The sequence below is a fragment of the Amaranthus tricolor genome, chromosome 7 (assembly GCF_026212465.1).
Source record: "Amaranthus tricolor cultivar Red isolate AtriRed21 chromosome 7, ASM2621246v1, whole genome shotgun sequence".
Classification (NCBI taxonomy): Eukaryota; Viridiplantae; Streptophyta; class Magnoliopsida; order Caryophyllales; family Amaranthaceae; genus Amaranthus; species Amaranthus tricolor.
In genome coordinates, this window is record NC_080053.1 from 27,396,352 (window position 1) to 27,420,740 (window position 24,389).

The 24,389-nt window shown below is 33.6% G+C and overlaps 4 protein-coding genes across 4 annotated transcripts; all 4 read left to right on the top strand.

Annotated features, from left to right (window-relative positions):
- The first annotated feature begins 2,382 nt into the window (after positions 1-2,382).
- Positions 2,383-9,059, top strand: LOC130818030 (uncharacterized). Its single transcript, XM_057684052.1, has 6 exons — positions 2,383-2,844; positions 4,229-4,440; positions 6,685-7,002; positions 7,100-7,174; positions 7,422-7,496; positions 8,239-9,059. The coding sequence occupies exons 1-6, from the start codon at positions 2,631-2,633 to the stop codon at positions 8,788-8,790; spliced, it is 1,446 nt and encodes a 481-aa protein (XP_057540035.1). The 5' UTR covers positions 2,383-2,630; the 3' UTR covers positions 8,791-9,059.
- A 1,333-nt stretch (positions 9,060-10,392) lies between these two features.
- LOC130818107 (long-chain-alcohol O-fatty-acyltransferase-like) lies at positions 10,393-11,544 on the top strand. Its single transcript, XM_057684146.1, has one exon. It carries the CDS (start codon positions 10,479-10,481, stop codon positions 11,505-11,507), a length of 1,029 nt encoding a protein of 342 aa, XP_057540129.1. The 5' UTR covers positions 10,393-10,478; the 3' UTR covers positions 11,508-11,544.
- A 1,178-nt stretch (positions 11,545-12,722) lies between these two features.
- On the top strand, positions 12,723-14,390 carry LOC130818106 (F-box protein At5g07610). The gene has a single exon (XM_057684145.1). The coding sequence runs from the start codon at positions 12,845-12,847 to the stop codon at positions 14,033-14,035; it is 1,191 nt and encodes a 396-aa protein (XP_057540128.1). The 5' UTR covers positions 12,723-12,844; the 3' UTR covers positions 14,036-14,390.
- A 2,389-nt stretch (positions 14,391-16,779) lies between these two features.
- LOC130817789 (putative clathrin assembly protein At1g03050) lies at positions 16,780-24,358 on the top strand. The gene is made up of 4 exons (XM_057683682.1): positions 16,780-16,983; positions 21,285-21,571; positions 22,079-22,502; positions 22,985-24,358. Exons 2-4 carry the CDS (start codon positions 21,329-21,331, stop codon positions 24,094-24,096), a joined length of 1,779 nt encoding a protein of 592 aa, XP_057539665.1. The 5' UTR covers positions 16,780-16,983; positions 21,285-21,328; the 3' UTR covers positions 24,097-24,358.
- The last annotated feature ends 31 nt before the right edge of the window (positions 24,359-24,389 follow it).

The window sequence follows — 24,389 nt, forward strand, 5'->3', positions numbered from 1 at the left end:
TGTCATGAGTTAATTATAATTAATTATTATAATATAATTATAATAATAAGATCCCATACTTTGATTTTGTCCTATCTTGGGAATCCAACAAAGGAATTCAACGTGGTATTGTTCGATTCGATGCATTACCTGCCGCTAACTGCCAATGAGTTTTAAGCCTTTGGTGGTTAACGAATTTCGGCAGTATTTTCCTCAATCCAACTGTTCTGGCATTCACATGATCATCAAATATCCAAGCTAAGTAAATCTTATTAATTGACACTTTGATTAATCTATAAGTTAAAACATAATTAAGTGAAATTTTATTTGATTCGTCTTAATATAAGGATTATTAATATTAGCTTTTTTTAATTTTTAGTTATGCACCATTAGAGATATTAAGACTTCAATATACGTCTTGGCAACGTGTCGAAATGAAATGGGACAAAATCATTAAAATAAAGGGAGTAATATTTAATTACACTCACTCGGTTGACGTATCAAAAACTAGAGGTATAACGCGTTAGACGATGGAGTGTAACATATTGTACCTTTTTACTGCTATTTTCTTAGGAGGGTGCATCGGGAAGAATAACAGATTGAAACTGTAGCTTTGGAAGAGGTAAAAAATTCGGAGGAATATGTTATCGCAAACAAATGAATTTTCTTACCTTATTTTCAAAACAAACACAAAGTAATGAATTTCCTTATTCGTTTTTATTTTCAGGTATAAAAAAATGCATACCGAACATACCCTAAGCTTATTACATTGACTAATTAACCACTTTGAAGTATTTGATACTCTCTATATCCCTATGAGATTGCAACACTTTTCATTTTAATTGTCACTTTGACTTTACTATAATATATTTTGTTTAATGATATTATATCTTTTTTTTTTTAACTTTCATCCACGCATCTTCTCTTATTTTTACTTTTTATAAAATCCTATTCACAGAATTATTCAAATTATTTTTTAATATATGTATGCAATACCATGTTGTTGCAATCTCTTAGAGACATAAATTATCAAAGTTAATTAACACTTCATTAAGCTTACTTAAGAGTTAGAAGGTCGAAAATACTTTCCCAAAGTATAATTAGATCTTAATAATCACATATTCTTGTGTTGAGGTCATAGTTCTGTTGATTTCTTTAGTTCACTAGTGTGTTTGAGTAGCCATATGGTTGTGCTATGTTGTTTTAAAAAGTAATTGTAAGTTTTTCTAGGTTGTATTTAGGCTCAAGAAGTAAAGTGAATAAATAGTTATAGTTAAAATCCTAAAAGGATAAAATAATTCGATCCGCACCAATATAAATGTCCCATTTACTTGGGTACGGATATTAAGAGTGGTGTGAGGTCCATTAAAAAGGTGATAGTTGGGTAAGTAGTGAAGGGTAGTTGGGTAAGTAATTTTATGGAGGTATATTCGTAATTACTTGTGTGAACTAAGGATATTTAGGTAAAAAAAGATTGATAAAAATAGAAATGTGACAATTGATATAATTTTGCCAAATAAGAAAATGTGACAATTATATTGATGTGGAGGGAGTATAAGCTTGCTGATGCGTTGAAGTTTTTTTTTCTTGTTTATTTGCTCAATTCTTATTTCCTTGCTTGTCGTAAGATATTTCTAACATGTATTGCGACTCATGATCGACCTCTTCATTGAGGCTCGAAACGTCAAAGACACATTTTTGTTGCGAAATAACCTATAAAACATACAATACACACTATATGAAAAACATGAAATCCATTGAATACTTGGGGTTAAAATAGTAAACAAAATAGAAAACATGACATAATAATAAAATTCATTGCAGCACGACACTATACCTTTGATTACTACTCCTTTCTATTTATCTAAAGTTTCTCATTTGACTTTTTTTTCACAAATTCTTGTGAGAGATGGGTTTTTTTTAGAGACTATCTCTAATTGGGCTGACTCATTATATTTTTAAAAAATATTATAAGTAGGCATTAAGAATGATGTAAGTAGACATTTAAGATATTGAAAGTAGGCATTAAGGATACGATAAGTAAGCATTAAGAATAATTTAAGCAGACATTATGAATACTGTAAGTAAGCATTAATCTTTAATGGGTTGGGCTTGAGATATGTCTCTCAAAAAGACGATCTCTTAAGAGACTAGCTGTTTCATTTTTAGGTGTTCAAATGAAACTGCATATGAAAGAGAAAGGGTATAGTATTTTCAAATTTGGTAGAGTAAGTTGGGTTAGTAAGTAGAAAGGCGCGAAAAATTGTGTAAATTAAGTGTAAATAGATAAAATTAACATATTTAAAATAGAAATAAAACGTTTAAAGATTACTTGACCTAATAAAAAAATAAGACACTTTAAATAAATAAGAAAGAGTATAACACAACCTATCAGACACATAGCTCATTCTAATACGGCCTACAACAGAACACGACCAAAATTTCATGTCTAGTGAATGTGCTAACTTTGCTCCAATGAAGTTGGGCAATGGCTTCATTCGTTTTTCCAAAATAAGGGGTTTCGATTGGGGTTTAGCCGTTTAGGTATAATAACGGGCAACTTCGCTGCTATTAAGCGCAAAACTTCCCCCCTCCTAGCGACAACAATTCCTACATCTAATCGTTGAAACTGGTAGAAAATTACACAAAATATGTGGTATTTGTGCGTATTCTTCCATAGATTGTTAGATTACAGAAAACCAGAAGTTGAAGCTCTTGCTGAGTTATTTGGAGCTTTTCCAGACCACAATAATGGCGACACTCGTATTCTTCAATGGAAGCTACCGGATAATTTCCACAATGACTGTCCATTTCACTTCGTTAATCTTCCTTCTGAGGAAATTGCCTGCAAAATTGCTAAGCGAAGTGAGCTTTTCTTTTTTCTGATTTTATCTTGCTCTTTTCTTGTTTCTTTAAATGTTGATGAACATATAATAGTTTGATTCATTATTTTGTGGATTGGTTCAATTACTTTTGTTTCCTTTTGATTGGTGCTTGAGATCGTCATGAACTATTGAGTTTCCTTTATCTGTCGTCTTCAGAAAAAATTGATGAGTTCATGTATAATATCCAACTTTAGCTATTTTAGTTGTTAATTTCTTTTAATTGAAAGTAAATCAAAGCTTGAAAACAACTATTGAATACTTCATTGTAGAATTGTAGATTTGGAGTGTCTTGGGAGGATTTTGAGGCTCTTGACCTACTCTCATTTGCTACTATGGTCTGAAGTACTTCATTTTTGTTGAGTTCGGCATTAATTTTGAAAATACAACTTGATTAAGGCCTTAAGTTTCAATCTTTATCCCTAATATCACCAAGGTCCAAGAACAAAATGTATGACATTGGTTGATGATGCAAATTACTCTATCAATGATCTAGCAATGTAAATAGGAATTTAAATGCGATAAAGAACAAAGATAAATAATTTACGAGTTCACCCAACTTAGGCTACGTCCTCAGTGGTGTGTAGCTTCTTTGATTAGTATTCAGAAACAATGGAGTTCAATGGAACTCTTACAATGGAGGAAATTACACTAGAGGATAAGAGAAAAGAGAGGCTATGTGTTTGTTTTTAGGGTTAGAATCATCATTGGAGTGAGTGTAGAGGCTTCCTATTTATACTAGGAATAGCTAGGCTATGATTGGGACAAAAGGCACATGTCAAATGAAGAGACAAACATCCACAAAACAACACGTGACACAAAACAAGATCTGCCACCTGGAAGACGCTTGTCCTAGCGGTAGACCTGCTCGTTCGAATGGTGCATAACTTCATTAACTGTATTCTTTTGATTGGGTGCCTTGTTCAAGGCATGGGGTGGCTTGTGAGTGCCTTGTTCGAGCAATATACTGCTGCATTTAACACTTGCTCTTCACATTGTACAACCTCGTCACATACATCACCAAAGTTCCCACACATCTTAATGCATAATCAAACACTCATCATGGTGCAACTCAAGTCACCAACAAACTCGAACAAATTTTATTAGCTGTATGTCTGATGGCGATCATTGTCATGGTATTTTTCTCTATAGTTAATGCCTTTGTTAATTAACTTTCTAACAGTTGATAGCAATCAAACGTTTTTGTTAGTATTATTCTAGAGTTATGAATTACATAATTACTCCCTTCCCTTAGATTATATGTCCCATCAGTATTTCTCTGTAGCATGTCACAACATCTACATATGTTCAATTGTTGTGTAGTTGGTTGCTTGGTTCATGATACATTTATCCACCAATATTTGCAGGTATACTTGTGAAGGGTATGTATGAAATTTGGGGTGAAGGAAGTAGTTATGAACAGCTGGAGGATGCTGTAAACACCTATCCGGATGAGAGGAAGTTGCCGTACTTAACATGTGAACACACTTTCAAGATCAATATTGATAGCTTTGGAAAGACTTTCAGTACCGAGGAGCAAAAAGAACTCCTTAAGAAGCTTGAATTCATTCCTTTCAAGGTATTGCTTTTCACTAATTTTAGTTTCTAACTTATCTTTTGCTGAAAACAGTGTAAAGTGATCAACAAAATGATGCATAAATTATTCCTAATTTTTTTCCTTCAATTTTTGCGTGCTAGTTGCTACATAGTGTAGAACTTTCTCATACTGCTTCTTAGCAGTTAGCACTTCAAAAAAAATATTAATTATTCTAAAAATGATGTTTTCAACTACTCTATTATTATACCTTGGGAAACCAATGTTTGCCACACTACCTTGACAAGATCTTACGTAAATATAGTAGCAAATTTACTAGGTTTTGGAAGGCAGCTGCTTTACTTGGTCAATGGAATTTGCACTGCCATTCCTTTTAGTTATTTTGGAGTTTCTATTTGATCAAAAGCTTTTAGATGTTTCGGCATAAAGGAGGATATGAGGAAGCTTAAAAGAATGGTAGTAGCGACATTTCTGCTGGTGTGTCATTTGTATGAGTTTCATGGTTATTATCCGGATTATGCTGCAAGGAAACTTGCAATGGAAATACTCCCTCATTCCTCAATGTTTGACTCATTGCACTTCCCATGTCAGAACTCTTAGAGAAGCTGGAGCCAAACACTTACGGACTGAGGGTTGTATAACTAAACTCAAAATTTCTTTTCATATGAATCTTTGTTGGAAAACGCAATCATATTCACATAGGACCGTGATGCACTATTGGGAATTTTTAATGCAATGAAGAAGAATAGAAAGGATGCTCAATTGCCAAAGTTTCTTCCCAAATACGAATGCTATTCCCTCTCTCAACCTGATCTTAGCTACTTAACCAAGCTAAAGAAAAGTGATGGAACATGAAACATGACTTCCATGGTTCCATTTGGGCAATTTCTATGCCAGTTCAAAGTGATGCAATATGTTGTTGCATGAGCAATTGCTTCATATAGTACTAGTTGGGAGTTTTGTCAATGTTGTCAGATTTTGACTGCATAACCCATTTACAAATTTTCTTTGATTGTCTATTTTATCATCCACTCCTCTTCGCAAAAAATAGATGATTTTGGCCTTGAAGAATTTTTTTTTCTAACTATTGCCTTTATGTAACTTGAAAAATGAACTTATCATCTGTTGTAATGTACTAGTGCTAGTCTTTACCAGAAGAGAACCCTTCCGTCCTCCCTGTCTGTAAAACGTGTCCATACTCCACAGTGTATTCTTTTCCTTTTTTTTTTATGGGAGGAAGATATTGAATTAACATGCTCCAGAATTTGCAAAATCTTATGTGCTCTTAGAGTTTGTTCTTTCCAACTTATTTTCTTTTCCGTTCAGCTTAGCTCTATCCAGTTCAATTAAGTACAGTTTAGTTCTGAGTTCTGACCTGCACTTCCACTCTTTCATGCTCCCTACACTTCTGTTTTGATTTAGTTCGACCAGTTCCATTCAATTCAGCTCAGTCACATTTTGAATGCTCAGTTTTGGTCCATTCAGTTGGAATAAATACAGACCTGTAGTTCTTTTGTCCAAAGAGATTGGGCGATGCAGCCTCTTGATCATAAGTGTATCAAGAATCATACGCAGACTGTACCAGTTATGATTTAGGAATTTAAATTACTCTAAGCTCATTCTGCCATAGTTTTCCATATCAACAGACAATCCTAATTCTTACTAGGCCTGTACAAGTTTGTGATTTGATATAGATGGTTTTACTTTAGCTGTAATTTCAAGCTACAATTCTGATGCATAATGTGTTTTTTAGTGTTATTAGGTGCTTATTTGATTATTGTATGCATTTTGATTCAACCTAGCATTGGGTTTGCATGGCTCCTTATTGTCCTGTATGTATTATCACTGCTGTCTATTTTAGTAAGATGATAAATCTTGGACATTATTAGCTAGAAATATTCATGCACTTTAAAAGTAATTTTCCTTTTGTCATTGGTAGTTGACCCCAATCTTTTGGCAATAAGGCTCTGCCGTTGTTGTGTTGTTATTTTATCTTCAGCTTGTATAGGATTTCTTCTGTCAAAAACCTTTTTTCGGAAATATTTTGTGTTGGATTCATGTTGACGTGTAATAGTTTTGATAACTAATACACAAGCTATCCATTTTGAGCATGTTGCTTGTAGTGAAGACTGAAGCCATCCTAAAGTTCATGTCAGAATGATATTTTTTCACCAAGCTAACATTCTCCCCTTCGTTTTTTCTCAAGTTAACTGAACTCTTAGATATACTACCACTTGTAATTGATGTAATGTTGTACTGGTGTTTTAGGGACGAGTGAATCTACGGAAACCAGATCATAACTTTTGGCTGATTGAAATTGATAATTACGGAAATAATAATGGCCTTCCACCAATTGTTGAAAAGAGAATCTTTTTTGGACGAGAGATTGGTGCTGCAGACAGAGCGCTTTTGCCAACATATCAATTAAAGAGCCGTGTTTACATTGGACCAACAGCTATGGATGCCGAAATGGCTTTCTTAATGGCCAACCAAGGCCTTGCTGCCCCTGGGAAGCTTGTTTATGATCCATTTGTTGGCACCGGAAGTGTTCTGGTAGCTGCCGCACATTTTGGTGCAATGACAATGGTTGGTGCTCTTTACACTTGATGTACTTTTCATGTTGCACTCGTTTTTTTGCCAATTACTTTTGGCTATCTGGTGAGGATGCTGATGTGATTTTCAGGGTGCAGACATTGATATAAGGGTGGTTCGTGACGGTCGAGGACCTGACCGTAATGTGTGGAGTAATTTTAAGCAGGTAGCAATTCTGCCTTGTCATTGCTATGCAATTATTTGGACAACTCTAAACATCACAGGATGCTGTCATTTGTATTTTTTGTGGTGTTCAGAATCCATAAGCTGCTAATAATCCGACTAAGTGGCGCATACAATGATCTGTAATTTAATTATTTTTGTTGTTTTTCTTGGTTTTTCTTCTGTTCTGCTTTCGGTATTATAATAAAATTTTATCTTAACTTGTAAAATGATGTATACAATGTCTGCAGTATGGATTGCGAGAACCAATATCCCTGCTGAGGGCAGATAATAACCTTCCTCCTTGGCGTGCTGGTCTCAAAGAGGTAATTTCTTTCTCTTTGTAGTGTATTTTTTACAATTCAACTTCAATATCATTTAAAGCATGGATGTGTACAGTTAAGTAAAAATTCCAACTTGGCTGATTGGATCCAACTCATGAATATCTTTACCACACTCCATCCAAGTCCCAAGATTTTACCTATTAAGATCTCCTAAAAGCTGGGACGTGTATATATTTCTACTCACTTTGTCTTTGGAAGTATGTTGTTCTCTTAACATCAAAGACATCATGTGAACTTAATACATAGAAAGCACAAAACCTTCTGACATGTTTTTGCAACTAGATTAAGAGGGAGAGAAAAAAGGATGACGACAAAAGGGGAATATTTTTATGCATAAAACCGTCATATAATGTCCATTTCCATTGACGCCAATGATTAATAGTTCCTTGGCTTATTGAATCATGTGCGCTTTTTATCTAAGGTCAAGTGGGGACGACCGTCTTCTTTTTACTAAGGTAAGGTTGCTTACATCGCGCTTCCCTTTACGATGCCTAGGCAGCCAAGGTAGGAGGCACTTTAATGTTATTTGGGCAATGTAATGTAACTAATACCTCCATATTGTATCAGTATGAGTGCTTAAGTTCAATGACATTTTTCCATGTAGCCCTATTTAATTATCTCTTCATCCAGTACCTGGACGTCCAAGCGCTCCCCCATCCCCACCCCGTCCCAATATTATTGTCCAATGCATTGAAATAATGAGAATGTTTTGAACTCCTGCAAGATGTTTGATGCAATAATCTGCGACCCACCTTACGGTGTTCGTGCTGGTGGACGTAAATCCGGTGGTAGAAAGCTGCTCAAGGGTGTCGTAGGCCCTTATACAGTTCCCGATGACAAGAGAGAAGGCCACATACCATCGACTGCAGCTTATAGCTTGGTAGAATGTGTCCATGATCTACTTGATCTAGCTGCTAGGATGCTTGTTATGGGTGGAAGGCTCGTTTACTTTTACCCCGTGCTGAGAGAAGAGGATTCCCCTGACCCCTCTTTTCCTGAACACCCCTGTTTCAAACTCATTGCCGTCTCTGAGCAAATACTTAGTTATCGTTACAGCAGAGTGCTATTAACGATGGTGAAGGTAGCACCATATACTGAAGAAATTGCTGCGTCTGCTAGAATTATGCACGTAGAGTTCAAAACAAACCATTTAAAGTGGTTAGAAGAAGGCAACCTTCACTCTGCTGTCTTTGCTCCTAATTGTAAACAGGGAGAAAATGGGGAAGAGACATTTTGCAAAGAATCGAAGCCCAAATATCGAGGAAAATATGTTTAAGGTACACGATATTTATTATTTAGGTCGAATACACTTGTTGTAGCTCCATTTTTACCTCTACTCTTGCTTTTAGAGATGATTTTTATACCTTGACCTGTTCATCTGAATTTTATAGCCTTGTGTTCAGGTTTTGGGTTAACCTTAGAACTCAGAAGTAAAACAACTTGCTTTAGTTCCTACTTGAACGCACATGTGATGTCATTTTTGTCATGTATGATGTAACGCTGGCTGATTTTTGACTCTAGCTAACTACACTTTGTGTTTTGATCTTTTGGCGATGTTTTAGCTTTGATCTCTCCAAAAAAAATTTCAGCCAGTTTGGTTATTGGTATTAAATAGCGTAACGGGAATGATTTGTCTATTTTAATGAAAAGTTGATAGCAAAAAAGTTTTTTTGTTCATAGATTTTTATTACTACCTAATACCATTTCTTCAAATAATAGATTGGAATGAATTTTGTGAATAAAATGAGATAATTTAAGTGCAACAAGCATGATCATACTTTTTAAGAGATTTTCACACCAAATTTTCATTATCATTCTCACAATTTAATATCGACTATCAAACAGGACTGAGCTACATGCTTCCAATACATTTAAAAACCCCGAGGAGCCTTACCTCTAAAGTTTGTTTGGTACTCGGTCAAACAATGGTAATATCTCAAATTAACATAATTAAAAGTTATAAAAGGTTAATATTAATAAAATTTATATTGATATAAATCAAATAAGATGTTGTTTGACTATATTTTAGTTTATAAATTAAGTATGAAATACAAAATATTGTACAAGTACCAAAATGTAACTAAGGAAACAAAGAAGTATTTGTAACTTGTACTTGAAATTTACCTTCTTTTAGAAAAATTTGTAAATTAGCATAGATCAAGGCTTGCCGAGGATATAAAACGTTGAGGAAAGAAGTACAAACAGACACGTTCATCATTAAAACTAACATTTCACCTAGCTGCATGTTGAGTCACAATATTACCATTTCTACAAATATGACTACACCAAAACTCATCAAAAAAAGTCAAGTATTCACGCAGTCTATATATACACAAGTATTTATACTGTCTATATACAGGAACTAAAATAAAAGACAACAATTTTTCATGGGACGGAGAATAGATGTTTATTCGAGTTATCGAAACGATTTTAAGTTGCTTGTTTTGGATAAGTCAAAATTTGAATTTTGTTCCATCTTAATTTCTACATAAATATAATGTAGTGTTCGGAAACAAGCATTTCATTTCAAATTATGGATTTCAATTATGAAATCATAAACGAAGAATTTTTGAATGACAAAGTTTGGGTAACTATTCTCAAATTCTCAACTTTAACTACTTTAAAAACAATGGTGAAATTTGATCAAAATTCAAATTTGAAAATTTTTGATTTGCCAAACAATAAATTCGAATAAATTTTAAATTTTCAAATGAATTCATTGAATCTAATCATGACATAAATTGATTTTTAAAATCGAGTCAAATTAAATTCAATTACAAAATCAAATAATAATCAGACTCAAAAGGTCTAATTTGAACACCTGTCATTGAGTAATACTCCTAGCTACTTACGCACCCCTTTTTATTTGCTCATTGTAAGCAACTTTAACGCACATTTATTATACCACAATATCACACCCAATACAAAAACAGAGTCAAACCCAAACCCAAATCCAGATCACCAATGGAGGCAGAGATACTAAACTTCATCAAAATCTGGTCATTAGCAATAGCATCAGCCTGCTATTCATACTCACTTTCTAGAATCTTCCATATCCCCCCAAACCTTCTTAGATTCTTCTTCATCCTTCCAATCATCTACCTCTTCACCATTCTCCCTCTATCTCTAACTTCCTTCCATCTTGGTGGGCCCACTATCTTTTACCTTGTTTGGCTTGGTAACTTTAAACTCCTTCTTTACTCCTTTGATCTTGGTCCTCTTTCTAGTAATCCAAACATCTCCTTATCTCATTTCATATCTATTGCCCTTTTACCTATAAAAGTCAACTCTAAACCTCCCCAGAAATGGAAACTTTTTAGATCTCTTCTATTTTTAGCAAAATTACTTGTTTTTTTTCTTGTGGTAAAAATTTATGATTATAAACAATTTTTACCTAAATTTGTTCTCTTGATTAATTATTGTTGTCATCTTTACCTTGGTGTTGAGGTAACTTTAGCAATTACTGCTTTTTTTGTTTGGGCCACTTTGGGCTTGGGCTTGGAGGCCCAATTTAATGAGCCTTATTTGACTACTTCACTTCAAGATTATTGGGCCCGTCGATGGAATCTTATGGTTTCGGATATCCTACGGTTGTCCGTTTATGACCCGATTCGTCGGGTCTTATTTCAATTGGTTGGTAAAAAGTTAGCCCGACTATGTGGGATGGTTGGGGCATTTATTGTATCTGGGCTTATGCATGAGGTAATATACTTTTATTTTACACGTGTGAGACCCACGTGGGAAGTCACGTGGTTTTTTGTGCTGCATGGCGTGTGCACCGCAGTTGAAGTGGCGGTCAAAGAAGCGGTCAATGGTCGATTTCGGTTGCATCGGGTGGTTTCGGGTTTGTTGACGATTGGGTTTATTGGTGTCACGGCATGGTGGCTTTTCCTCCCTCAAATTTTGCGGAATGGTGTAGATGTAAAATGTTTTAATGAGTATCCTATTATGTTCAATTTTTTTAATGAAAATATGTTGTATTTTTTTAAATGATTATTTTATGGAATGCAAAATTGTGAGCATTTATATTGATGTTTGGTTTTTGAAATTTATTTTTTTGGCATTATTATTTAATAATTTTATAAATGTTTTTATATAAGTCAGCTGCTATAATTTTAAAGTTATAATTTGAAATATTATATTTACTCAAACATATTCTCATAATCTCATTTGTCATTTTGGACTATTTTATTTATTGTTTCATTAAGAATCTTTCTATTTATATTATAAATTTTAGACATAATAACTAATTATATTCTCATTTTATTGAAGTATTATAATAATACTTATGGTTCCACATATTTTCCACAATGTTTATTTTAACATTTTTATATTGTTTATTGTTTCACATGTTTCCAACTAATTTTATTAAAATATTTTTTAATAGTTGTGGTCCTTATGTTTTTCGCATTAATTTTATTTTAATATTTTTTAATGTTTATAGTCTTACTTTTCTTCCATCAAATATATTATTTAATAAAACAATATATTCGCCATTTAAAAAATTTTATTTTTCTTAATTTTCAAAAACATTTTTTGTAAGAATAACTTTAAGCTACGTAGAAAGTACTCTATAATATAAATAGTATAGGTCTTGTTTTTTTATCACTGGGTAAGCAAATGGAAGCTAGAGGTGAGCTAGGTGTTAAATGAAATTTTAAACCATAAACAAAAATATAAAATGAAAATCAAATTTTATCTCAATTAAAGGATACGACCATTACTTTTTTCGTACTGCCTCCGTTTTGAAATATTTGTATTTGATTGTGATATGTTGTGTGGAAAAATATCATTGTCACTAGCAAATATAATAAAACGGGAAAAACATATTACGCTACTTACGTGGAATCATCTACTTCCTCCTTTTGGAAATACTCGTTAAACGGGAAAAATATATTACGCTACTTACGTGGAATCATCTACTTCCTCCTTTTGGAAATACTCGTTACATTACTACTCATCTTTCAAACTTATTTTATACATTGTTGCTATTGTGTAAGAAAAATATAATCAAATGGAATCTTGTTTGAATTGTCTTATCGCATACTTTTATTATGTAAAATTTCTATATTTTTTATTCATAAATTATTTTAAAATATAAATAATTAAAACAAAAGTGATATATATATATATATATATATATATATATATATATATATATATATATATATATATATATATAATGGAATAAGGAAATAGAAGTATCACTTTGCTCTCTAATCAAAAAGAAAATTGACATGGATAATTTTTGAATTTTGATGTTTGCAATATTTGTGTACTCAGACACCACAAACATAATTGAAAATTAACCCATACGATTATCTCCTTCCATGGCGGCGCCACCACCGCCACCACAACGGACAACCTCACCTGTATCATCTGAAATCATTGCCCAAAACGACGACATACTTAGCGAAATCCTTTTGCATCTTCCAGTCAAATCCCTTTTACAATTCAAATCCGTAAGCAAACAATGGAATTCCATCATTTCCGATCGCGGATTCTCTCTCCTCCGTTGTCGTCGCCATTGTTACTCACCTTCATCCGGACTCTTTTTCCTCCACCATCACCCTTTCATTTCTCCTATCTACGACTTCATTTCCTTCACTTCTTCATCTCACCCCCCTTTTTTCTCCCTCCTCAAATCTTCCTCTTTTGACATCAATCAATCCTGTAATGGCCTCTTCCTTTGCTCCTCTGACTCCGATGTTGTAGTTTGCAACCCTACCACGAACGCAATTGCATCTATCGAAGCTTTGGGCAAAATCCATCCTCGATGTGTTGGGATCAATTTGTGTTTTGATCCTCTTAGGTCGCCGTTTTATGAAATTGTACATGTTTATACGTCGAATTTTGATGAGAGTTTGTATTCACTCGATGTATACGATTCTAAAACAAAGAAATGGAGAAATAAGGTGGTTGATCAATTTAGGGTTCCATTTGATGTCGAATTTCTCAATGGTGTTTACTGGGAAAGGGGAATTTATTGGCTTAGTCATACAGAAAGTACAATTTTCTTCGATTTGGAGGCTGAATCTATTGAAACATTGATATTACCAAAAGCTCTAGAAGGAGCTTATATCGAAAGGTTTCGTTATTTTGGAGAATCATGTGGGCATTTACATCTACTCGAGATTCGAACAAATTGTGTACAAGAATTCGATGTTTTGGAGTTGAACAAAATCGATAAGATTCAATGGTTGGTTAAGTATAGAGTTAATCTTGATGTTTTAGGTCGAGGATTCGAATCCGAAATGTTTTTGGATCATACTGATAGATTTGGGCGTAAATTTCGGTTCTATGCATTTTCAATTTTCGCCATTGTTCATGATAATGTTAAAAATGATGAAGATGAGAAGAATTCAGAAATGGTATTATCAATTCCCGGTAAAGTGATTGCATACAATTTCAAAACAAAGATTTCAAGATTGATTTGTAATGTGGTTGATGAGAGTGATAAATTATTTCCTTTTAGAGGGCATAATGCTGTTCAATTCATTGAAAGTCTTTACTCCCCTTGAGTTCTTCCGAATTTTGCTGATGTTGTTGCGGTCATGGTAAGCTCAAAAACCTTGACAATTTACGAATTTAGTTATTTGGATACTATGTTGAAGATTGAAGCTACAGTTTCACTCAATCCTATTCATTGCAGCAACTTCTCTAGATTTTCTGTATTCTTATAGGCAGGATACGCTGAGTATGATGATGATGTTTAAGATTTAAGTTTTAATAAGCTAATAATCATAATGTTGTATGTATTTTTAGATGTAGTTGATTGATTTAGGGTATGAAGTTATGGACTATGTTAATGATAATGGTTAATGAAAACATACAATGTAATTTTAATTTGCTTGACCAATAAAGTCATGTTTGTGCTAATCGATTTTTGTTTCTTCAAGATTTGCTTACATGATCACATCCATTAAGCACTTGGGAAGATAGTGTTGAGTCGAATGGGAAAATTGCGAAGAAAATATATGTTTGCGTTGCGGATGAGATCATTAATACCATGAAATAACGTAAAACATCACAAATATTCCATCAAATTAACACCATTTAATAGCATCAACAAAATGGGGGCGTACGTGTTATGTTTCGGCTTGAGATTTGGCATCGGACTTGTACACAACAATACTGCACAAGAGGAGAATCGGTTGTATAGAAGTCTGACGAGGTTTTATTTTAAAACCAATTAATAATCGAAGGAGTTGTTCATTAAACTTATATGTTAGTTGATATATCTCTAATTTTTCGATATGAAATTATATATTAGTACTTTTTCAACATACTTAAAGACCATAATTGTCCTAATTCTTCGACGGTTGATCTAGAATGAATATACAGAATTGTAAATCACTAGAATCAAATAGAGGTTTGGTGTTAGATTCCACGGGGGGAAGAAGAGGTCGAGCATTTACCATGCCATATTCTTTGGGAATGGTCCTTAACATATTTCTTTCATGACCCAAAAAAACCAATCTGAGGATCAATCAGCTTCAATGTCCGAAACATACCTAAACAAGCTGCATTGCTCAAAATTTAATATGGGTCAAAACTAGAAAATGAAATCATATAAACTAGAGGCGTTTACAATAGATTTGATAACATAATATTTACTCAATCATGTAACTGAATTGGACTTTAACCCAATTTCTAAATAAATTTAAAGTTATGTAAAAATCGATGTAGGGTAAGTCCTAAATTTTGAGAGGCGTAGGGCAAAATAACAATTATGAACCCTTAATTATTATGTAGAAGTGAAAGAGTAGGAATATCAAGATTAGATAAATTCAAAATTAGGTTAGACTTAGTTTTAGTTTTTTGGAAGGGGCTGAGGCGCAAGCCCCTCTTGCCCCTTCATAGGGCCAGTCCTGATTACTGATGCATTCAAGAACTCGATTTTTTCCTAAATTGACATGATAATCCAAATGAATATTGTCCATACAAACTAACTTATGAGTATACATGAAGCACTCAAACTACATCACTCCCCCTATTCATCACACAAAACACATTTGAGTTGTATATTAAAGTTCAATTGATTTGATGTGTTTTTGGTCTTGTTAACGTATTAACAAATCAAATTATTTTTCTAACTTCTAAAGAGACACTCAACTATCAATTAACTCAATATACTGTTATATATGGTATATTTCTAGGGTCATATGTTATGAAAAAGAATAAAAATCAGTTAGAGTTGTAATGTTCTATTTTAAGTTATTCTGTTAGTTAGTCTTTTAATAGCCTTTATTCTTATTTGTATTTCCCATCCCATTTCTTATAAATAGAGGGGAGTACAGGATGTTTGGGCAGGGGAAATACTAGAGAGAGAAGTGGAAATGCTTAGGAGTGTTTGGGAGACTTGAACGTCACATATTATTGTTCTTGTATTCATTAATAAAGGTTGTTTTTTTTACCATCTTGGTTGATCTGTTACATATACACTCAACTGTTTCTGGTCTCACACTAAGGAACTCTTTGGCCGCACTCTTCTTTGTGGGTATGAGTTGTCGCTTTCCTTCCCTTCCCAAACCTTGATCATAGTTTCCTATGAGCGGGATATACATCAAAAATTAAAAATTTTCGAGAATCATCTCAGTTATAGTAAATATCTTTTTTCTTAAAAAAGTCACGATTTCAAATATCACGTAGTCCTCTCATAACCTCAACCTACTATGCATCTAGAAAGAAGATTAAAAGTTTTGTTGGGATTGTTTATCCCACATTAATGAATTAATATGGTGGCCACACTTTATAAGTCATTAGAATTTTTCCTTTCATTGCGATATAGTTTTGGAATAGTCTCTTCTTAGATAATGTGAACCCTTTAAAAGTCCTTAGAGTCCTTTCTCCAATCGTCATATGATTTTGGAATAATATTTTCTTAGCCTATAAAATACACTTCGTATTTTCCTGATTACATGCTTGATAATAAGTTTAGCTGAACGTTACAAGTTTTCTTATAAGAGTCCTATAGATGTCAAAAAAGTTAAATTTTTTTGTTATTATATATATGAAGATTTTGAAATCAAATAAAACTAGAGATATATTAGGACAGTTAATGATTTTACCCTAAAATCATGGGATAAACGTATGGTTGATTTTTGAGATTATTGCGGCTTATTCATTATTGAGAAAAGTAAAGAAATGTAAACTAAATTCAAATGACAAATAAATCATAAAGAAAAAAAAAAGACAAATGACAAAAGGAGTATGAGGAAAAGAGAACAAATTATTTTCTCATTTCCTCATCTTTCTCATTTGATCATTCATTTTTTTTTACATTTTACGTTGTTTTAGTTTAATTATATATTAAAATTTGCAAATTAAATTTTTCTCTTTTTTAAATTTATATGACAAAAATTTATCATCATTAATGCAAATTGCAGATCAATTAGTAGTTTTCGTGGTGGTTTACAATCGTTGAATTGAAGGAAAGGAATTCAAAGTAAATAACCCAATAATTAATGTAAGTAATGTTAACTTATTTATTTTTATTAGAAATAAAATAGTCTTAATAGGGTGACCACAATACGTAATACGAATTATTGTTAAACTTGTTTAAAAAACTAATTTTTTATGACTTTATGTTTTTCGTATCTTGTTTAAATTTCTATCTTCTACAATTCAAATATTATTTACATTCATTAGTCAAGTTGTTTGTCTAATTTATAATTTATGATCAGATGTTATAAAAAAATATGGAAATAAAATATATATATTTGTAACACATAAGATACAATATCAATTTTTAATCACAACTTTAAAATAAATTAAAAAAACTTTTTAGAGATATTGCAATGTAAAAACTTTCATTTTGATTTACAATTTATATAAAGCAAATTTAAAAATATAATAAAGTTTCTTTGATAGGATTACACATGAATGTTACTATTACTAGTGGAAAAAACCTCATTTGCTGCGGTTTTTTGGCCATAAATATTGCGATTTAAAACCGCAGCAGAAAAGTGCACTATATGCTGCGGGCTCCCTAAAACCGCAACATATAGTCTTGACTATATGCTGCGGGCCTTTACAAAACCGCAACATATAGTTTTGCACTATATGCTGCGGTTTTATGGAAGCCCGCAACATATATTTATATTTTTTTTTTTGCTTTTTTCGTTTAATACTAATAAATAATCCAATAATGTACAATGTAAACAATAATGAATCCAATAATCTAATGATAATCACCAATTATCACCAATAATCTCTTTGTAAACTCTCGATCGTATGTATAATAATATGTACATATACAAATTAAAGTCCTAAATCTAAACTAATTACATTATTTACCAAGAACAAAAATTAGCAAGATACACGGCAATCTTGTCTTTCAATTGGCATTTCTCCACCTCTCAAAGGGCGTGTTTCCCTTGGAATGTCGTATAAAACCTATAATATAATATATATTAAATTAAATGATACATAAACATTATTAGATTTTACCAATAGTAAATATATAATATTATAATTCAAGAACGTAACAAATACTTACGGCGTCAATGTTTTCGACTCCAACCTCCTTCACGGATTGTAAGATATCGTCCATGTATTTGAGAGTATAGTAGTCGCAATCAACGATATTATTAGCTTGTCGAAAGCACTAAGAGAAAATACATGTTAGTGCCAAAAAAGCTTAAAAACCCATAAAATCGCAACTTAGCACGTAATTTCTAGCATATGACTATTATTTTCAATTCTAAACACTTCAACGCAATAATATATACCAAATAGTGTTGTGTGCCAAGTTTCGTGCAAAACAAACCAAGTTTGAGCTACTTTATGTGCGAAAGTCCAAAAAAAGCTTAAAAATCCATAAAATCACAACTTAGCACGTAATTTCTAGCATATGACTATTATTTTCAATTCTAACCACTTCAACGCAATAATATATACCAAATAGCGTTGTGTGCCAAGTTTCGTGCAAAACAAACCAAGTTTGAGCTACGTTATGCGCGAAAGTCCAAAAAAAGCTTAAAAACCCATAAAATCGAATAGTGTTGTGTACCTTTACTGCTGTCCATTTCGGAAATATGGCTCTGGATATAGATTCCACTTCTCCACGCACTTTCTTCATTGTGCTGAAACGCATGGGAAAAGTATAACTATATATATATATATATATATATATATATATATATATATATATATATATATATATATATATATATATATATATATATATATATATATATATATATATATATATAACACTTTAATTAAATGAAAATTGGTAAAATTTATAAAGTTACGTATGCATTCAACAAGGCTTTGAATTTTGTGTTGCGAGGCGGGTTTTGAGGTTTTTGTAATGAGTCGAAGACGTGCACAGTGTTCATTAAAGGACATATGACCAAAAGTATCCAATGCAAACTACAAACGCAAATTTTAAATCAACAAATTAGAGATTATGTGAACTTAAAAATCAAAAGATAAGTTCAATTTCAAAAATAAAACTTAGTCTTCCACATATGGAGCCATAATGAACGTGTGTTTAGATGCAAGGGAATTATTCAAAGCAGTCTCAATGTATGCTTTGACGTCATCTGGATCATTTACGCTTTTAGTACCCGAAATCGACTCAGGACAAAACCATCCAATTTTTATTGGAGGTTCGCAAGAATTTAGCTCCTCGTACGCCTCACTAAACTAACGAGTAAGAAAATTTTGTCAGTAATTCGGTTGTTAATACAATTAAACAATAATGCCTAAATTGTAAGATAATGAACATCACCTCATGTAGACATGGATAAGAGCTACATTCAACATTTCTCCTCTCAAAAATTGCCCAATGTCACTAGGACCAATAATTACAAATGGGCTCTCAACAAAGCAGAATTGTTCCTTTTGCAAGGTTAGAACGACCGAGTCCTCCTCACGCAGGCGAGATGCACATGTGTGCAGCCATTTGCAATCTTGAGAGAGATCTTTTAGCTTCGCATCAGTCAAAATTAGAGTGATTGCCATCGACTTACAGCCAGTCAACACCTTTGATGAGGAACCGATCTCTCTCCTAGAGCCATTTGGACTCTTTTGCTATTTCAATCTATACAATTAAATTAGTGTAAGCATGCAATTAAAAAAATAAAAATAAATAAGATACAAATGATTATTACAATGGTAGTGAATCGGACCCAAGCATATGGCCATGTGACGAAACTACCTAGGGCATCTGATAGTTTCTCAAGGCTCCATTCTAGCATTGGAACCGGTAGTGAGAAATCTTCAAACCCCTTTAGAATAGTTTTCACGGTCACACTAATGTGGTCACTTGTAACAGGCATCAAATGCACTATTTGGCCCTCTTTGGTTGCTTGTGCCACACCATATGCAACCTCAGTTAAGTAGTCATCACTAGCAACACCTAACTGAGGCAGCAAAAAAGACCAAGGAGTCACCTCCTGAAAATTGGGTCGTTTAGTATAATAAGCATCATAATAAAATATTAAAACACGTTGCAATTTAAATTAATAAGTGCTTATATATTTAAAAACTATGTACCTGTACCACTGGCTCGGGAGTTGGCTCCGGATTTTGAGCAACGGAGTTTATGGTCTCTGGTGTGGGATTTTGCCCTTCAGGGGTAGTAATGGGCTGGGGTGCTACAGGGGTAATAGGCTCGGGTGTTGGCTCGACCGAAGCGTTAGGATCCCTATGTTGACTTTGCTGATCCTCGACAATCAGGTTTGCCAAGTCAACAGTGGGTGCTCCCATCTTCTGCAACACGAGTGCCACTTTGGCGAGAACATCCTTCGTAATTTCTGCTCGGAGGGTTGCTACTTCATCAGGTGGCATCGTTTGGGATTGAGTAGCAACACACTCTTTGCCGAATGCCTTCTTTAACCCCACGCGGACGCCTCCTTTTTCGACTACCCGCCCTCTATGGTCTTTCCTTAAGACCATATGCAATGCATCAACATTGCCTCTTGGGGTGAACTCCCCCGTAGCTTCTTTTTCCTTCCAACCCATCTATTCAAATAAAAAGTGACATATATAGCAATTAGTATAAGTAAATCAAAGCCAAAAAATACAAAACAAATCAAGAATATACTTAATAATTTCAAAACTCACCACAACATCAGCAACTTTTTTCGTTCCCAAATCATTAATGGTAAATTTACCACTTGCATCTCGGGAATGAAGCCCGCAATACCAATCTTGCACCCGATCTCCAGCAGGAGTATTCTCGAAACCGCAGCATATGCTTGTGAATCTTCACTTAATTGCTGCGGGCAACGGGAAAACCGCAGCATATATTTAAATTTTTTTTTAAAAATAATTTTTTGTTGCTTTTTTGTAAAACCGCAACATATGTTGCGCAGCAAATATGATTTTTTTCCACTAGTGTATAGACTGCTATTGCTATGTAAGACATACATGAGAAAATCAGATAGATTACTAAATCAATGGTTAGTTGATTACATTTTTTTCTGTTTCAAAATTTTTTTTCCAACAAAATTTTCTCCATAATATCTACACGTATAAGACCGTTTTACGTGAGAGATAGTTCAAAAAAAAGTTAAAGTAAGTATTTTGAATACGACTTACGACGAGACCATATTAAATGAGACTTCGTTTGTTTTTTAGTTGTTTGTTGAGCACATGGGCAAAGTTAGTTCTTTGTATTAATTGTTCAGAAATAGCTTTAATATTGTAAAATATTTATACAATACAGAGTTGATTGCTTTAATTTCAAAAAGTATTAATATAATTTTTTATAGTGATATTATTTGATTTTTTGTTGAATCCGCCCGTGTTATGCAGAGACAACATTGAAAATAGAAATATAAAATAGAATAAAAACATCTATGGCACTAAGAAGAGCCATAGGAGCAGTGAAAGATCAAACCACAATAGGACTTGCAAAAGTGGGAAGCAGAAACTCCTTAGCAGATTTAGATGTTGCAATTGTGAAGGCAACTAGCCATGATGAGTACCCTTCCGACGAGAGGTACTTTCGTGAGATCTTTAGCTTCACTTGCTACTCTCGAACCTTTGTTGGATCTTGTGTTAATACCATTTCAAGGCGCCTTAGCAAGACTAAGAATTGGGTAATCTCTATTTTCTCTTTAGGAGTGTAATATCTCGTAATTTACAAACTTTTGTATGAGATAGTTATACTGTGAGACGCACTTTATCACAACGGGGAAAGAGAAGAAGCTATGCCACTTTTTAAACTTGACTAGTAACTTTGAAGTAATTGGTTTTAGTAGAGAACCTCTTTTGGGTCTGTATATGCATGGATTATCTCTTTTCCTTTTTGTTTTGAATTGTCTACTCATTTTTAAAATTCTAACATGGTATCAGAGCCCTAATTACGTTCATTGCTAATAAGGTTTGTAACCTTTTTAGTGGGCTAAAATTCTAAGGAAATTCACGTGCGAGAAGTGTTAAAGTGTTCATTATTACAAACATGTGAGTTATCCCGCATTGAAGAAAAAGAAGAAAATATGCCACTTGGAACCTCCTTTGGATTGTACAAGATATCTCTTATCCTTCTTGTTTGGGTTGCTCGAGCCTATTTTTAAAATTCTAACGGATTTTAGTGTAACATACAGGTAGTAGCCTTAAAGACATTGATGCTAACCCAAAGATTACTAGAAGAAGGAGACCCTACATACGAGCAAGAGATCTTCTTCACCACAAGAAGGGGGACTCGAATGCTTAACATGTCGGATTTTCGAGATTCGAGATCGAATTCTTGGGACTACTCGGCGTTTGTTAGGATGTACGCCTTGTATTTGGATGAAAAACTCGAGTATAAAATGCAAGCAAAGCGGAAGCTTCACCATTTAAATACACATGCTTACTCGTTCGAGCAGCTACAACAAGATGAACAACATCAAGACTATGTTTCAGCCTCAGATTCTTCACCAAGGCCAATTAGTAATACAGCTTCTGACCTTACTATTGAACAAATTTTGCCCAAAATGCACCACTTGCAACAGCTTTTGGAAAGATTTCTAGCCATAAAACCAACAGGTTCTTCACTTTTATTGTTAGCTTCTAGTCCCTCCAACTTTTGGTGTGTTCGATTTGCTTCTGCACGCTAAGATGCACCGATTCAATCCCACTCGATTAAGTTTTAACTTGATCAGAAATAAAATAACAAATAAGAGTAATTGATGAATAGTGAAAAAAATAAATAGGAGACTCTAAAAAAATTGGAGTGAATATGATATTTACAGTTTAGCAATACTAAAGGGTGGTTTGCAAACAACAGATAGCTGATCATAGTGGCTGATTTGATCATCTAGTTTTGAACACGTTGGTGGAAGTAGCTAGTTATTTCAATTAACTAATTTACCATACACTTGTTTTAGATGATTTAACCACTCAACCATTTATTTATATCTAAATCTGATAAAATTGTTCGATAAGTTGTTTTGGCAAATAGTCTCTATTTCTTTGTTCCTTTAACAATAAAATTAAGTCATCAATTTTTTTTCAATTGATAAATCTAGGTAAAGCAAAGCACAATCGAATTGTTATAGCAGCTCTATATACGGCTGTAAGAGATAGCTTTCAAATATATTACGACATAACAGACCTATTGAGTGTTTTGATTGATCAATTTATGGAGCTAGAAATCCCAGAATGTACCAAAGTACATGATATTTTTTGTCGAACTTCGAAGCAATTTGATGAACTCCATTCGTTCTACGTTTGGAGCAAGGACATAGGCGTGGCACGTAGCTCAGAATACCCTGAAGTAGAGAGAATAACCCCAAAAAAGCTCGAGCTGATGGATGAATTTATACGAGACAAAATAGCTAACGCCAAAAGCAAATTGGCCATTATACATCGACAAGAGGAGGAAAAAGAACCGTTGCAAGGGAGCAAAGAGCAAGAAAATCTCGAAGATATGAGTACAATAAAGGCACTTCCTCCGGCAGAAGGTTTTCCTTCGGAGGATGAGGAGATAGTTATCTATGAGATGAAAAATAAAGAACCTGAACCCAAAGAAGCCGATCTTTTACACTTAGGAGATGATGCACCTACAAGTGAAGAACATAGTGATAAACTCGCTATAACACTTTTTGATGGAGGAGCAGGCCACACATCAGGGCCTGCTCCACCTCCGATATGGGAAGTATTCAATAATACTTCTGATTGGGAGACGGCACTAGTCCAATCTGCAAGCTATTTGCCTCACCAAAAGGCCTCACTTGGAGGTGGTTTTGATACAATGTTACTAGATGGAATGTATCAGCAAGGAGCAACTAATGCAGCTATAGATGCTAATAGAGTGGGTGGATCAGGGAGTGCTAGTAGTGTAGCTCTTGGCTCAGCTGGAAATCCGCAACTACTAGCCTTGCCGGCCCCACCATCATGTTCAGGAACTAGCTCAACTAGTAATTGGAACGTTGATCCTTTTGCAGCATCATTAGGGGTGGCTTCGCCGCCTTATGTGCAAATGTCGGAGTTGAAGGAGAAACAAAGGCGATTAGTCGAAGAACAATATATGTGGCAACAATATCAAAGGGATGGAATGCAAGGCCATGTTGCATTATCAAAGATTCAACAAAGGTCTACCAATATGGGTGGTTATAATGGCTATAACTATGGATATTAATGCAAAATTTAGTCAAGTATATATATCAGTGAAATATGATTTGCTAGTTAGTTCGCTTTTTGAATTCGCGATTCACTCAAAATGATTTGAAAGTAGCTTAAACCAATCATAATTTGTTTTTTTCGATTCGTGATTAGCGAATCATGTGACACTGATATAGATTATAACTGTAGTAGAACATTCAAAGTAGTGGATACTTGTTTTTGATCTGTTGTAAAAATGAGAAACCCTTGCAGCAACTTATAAAATGTTGGTATTCCAGATTTTCACAACAATCTACTTAGTAGTCAATT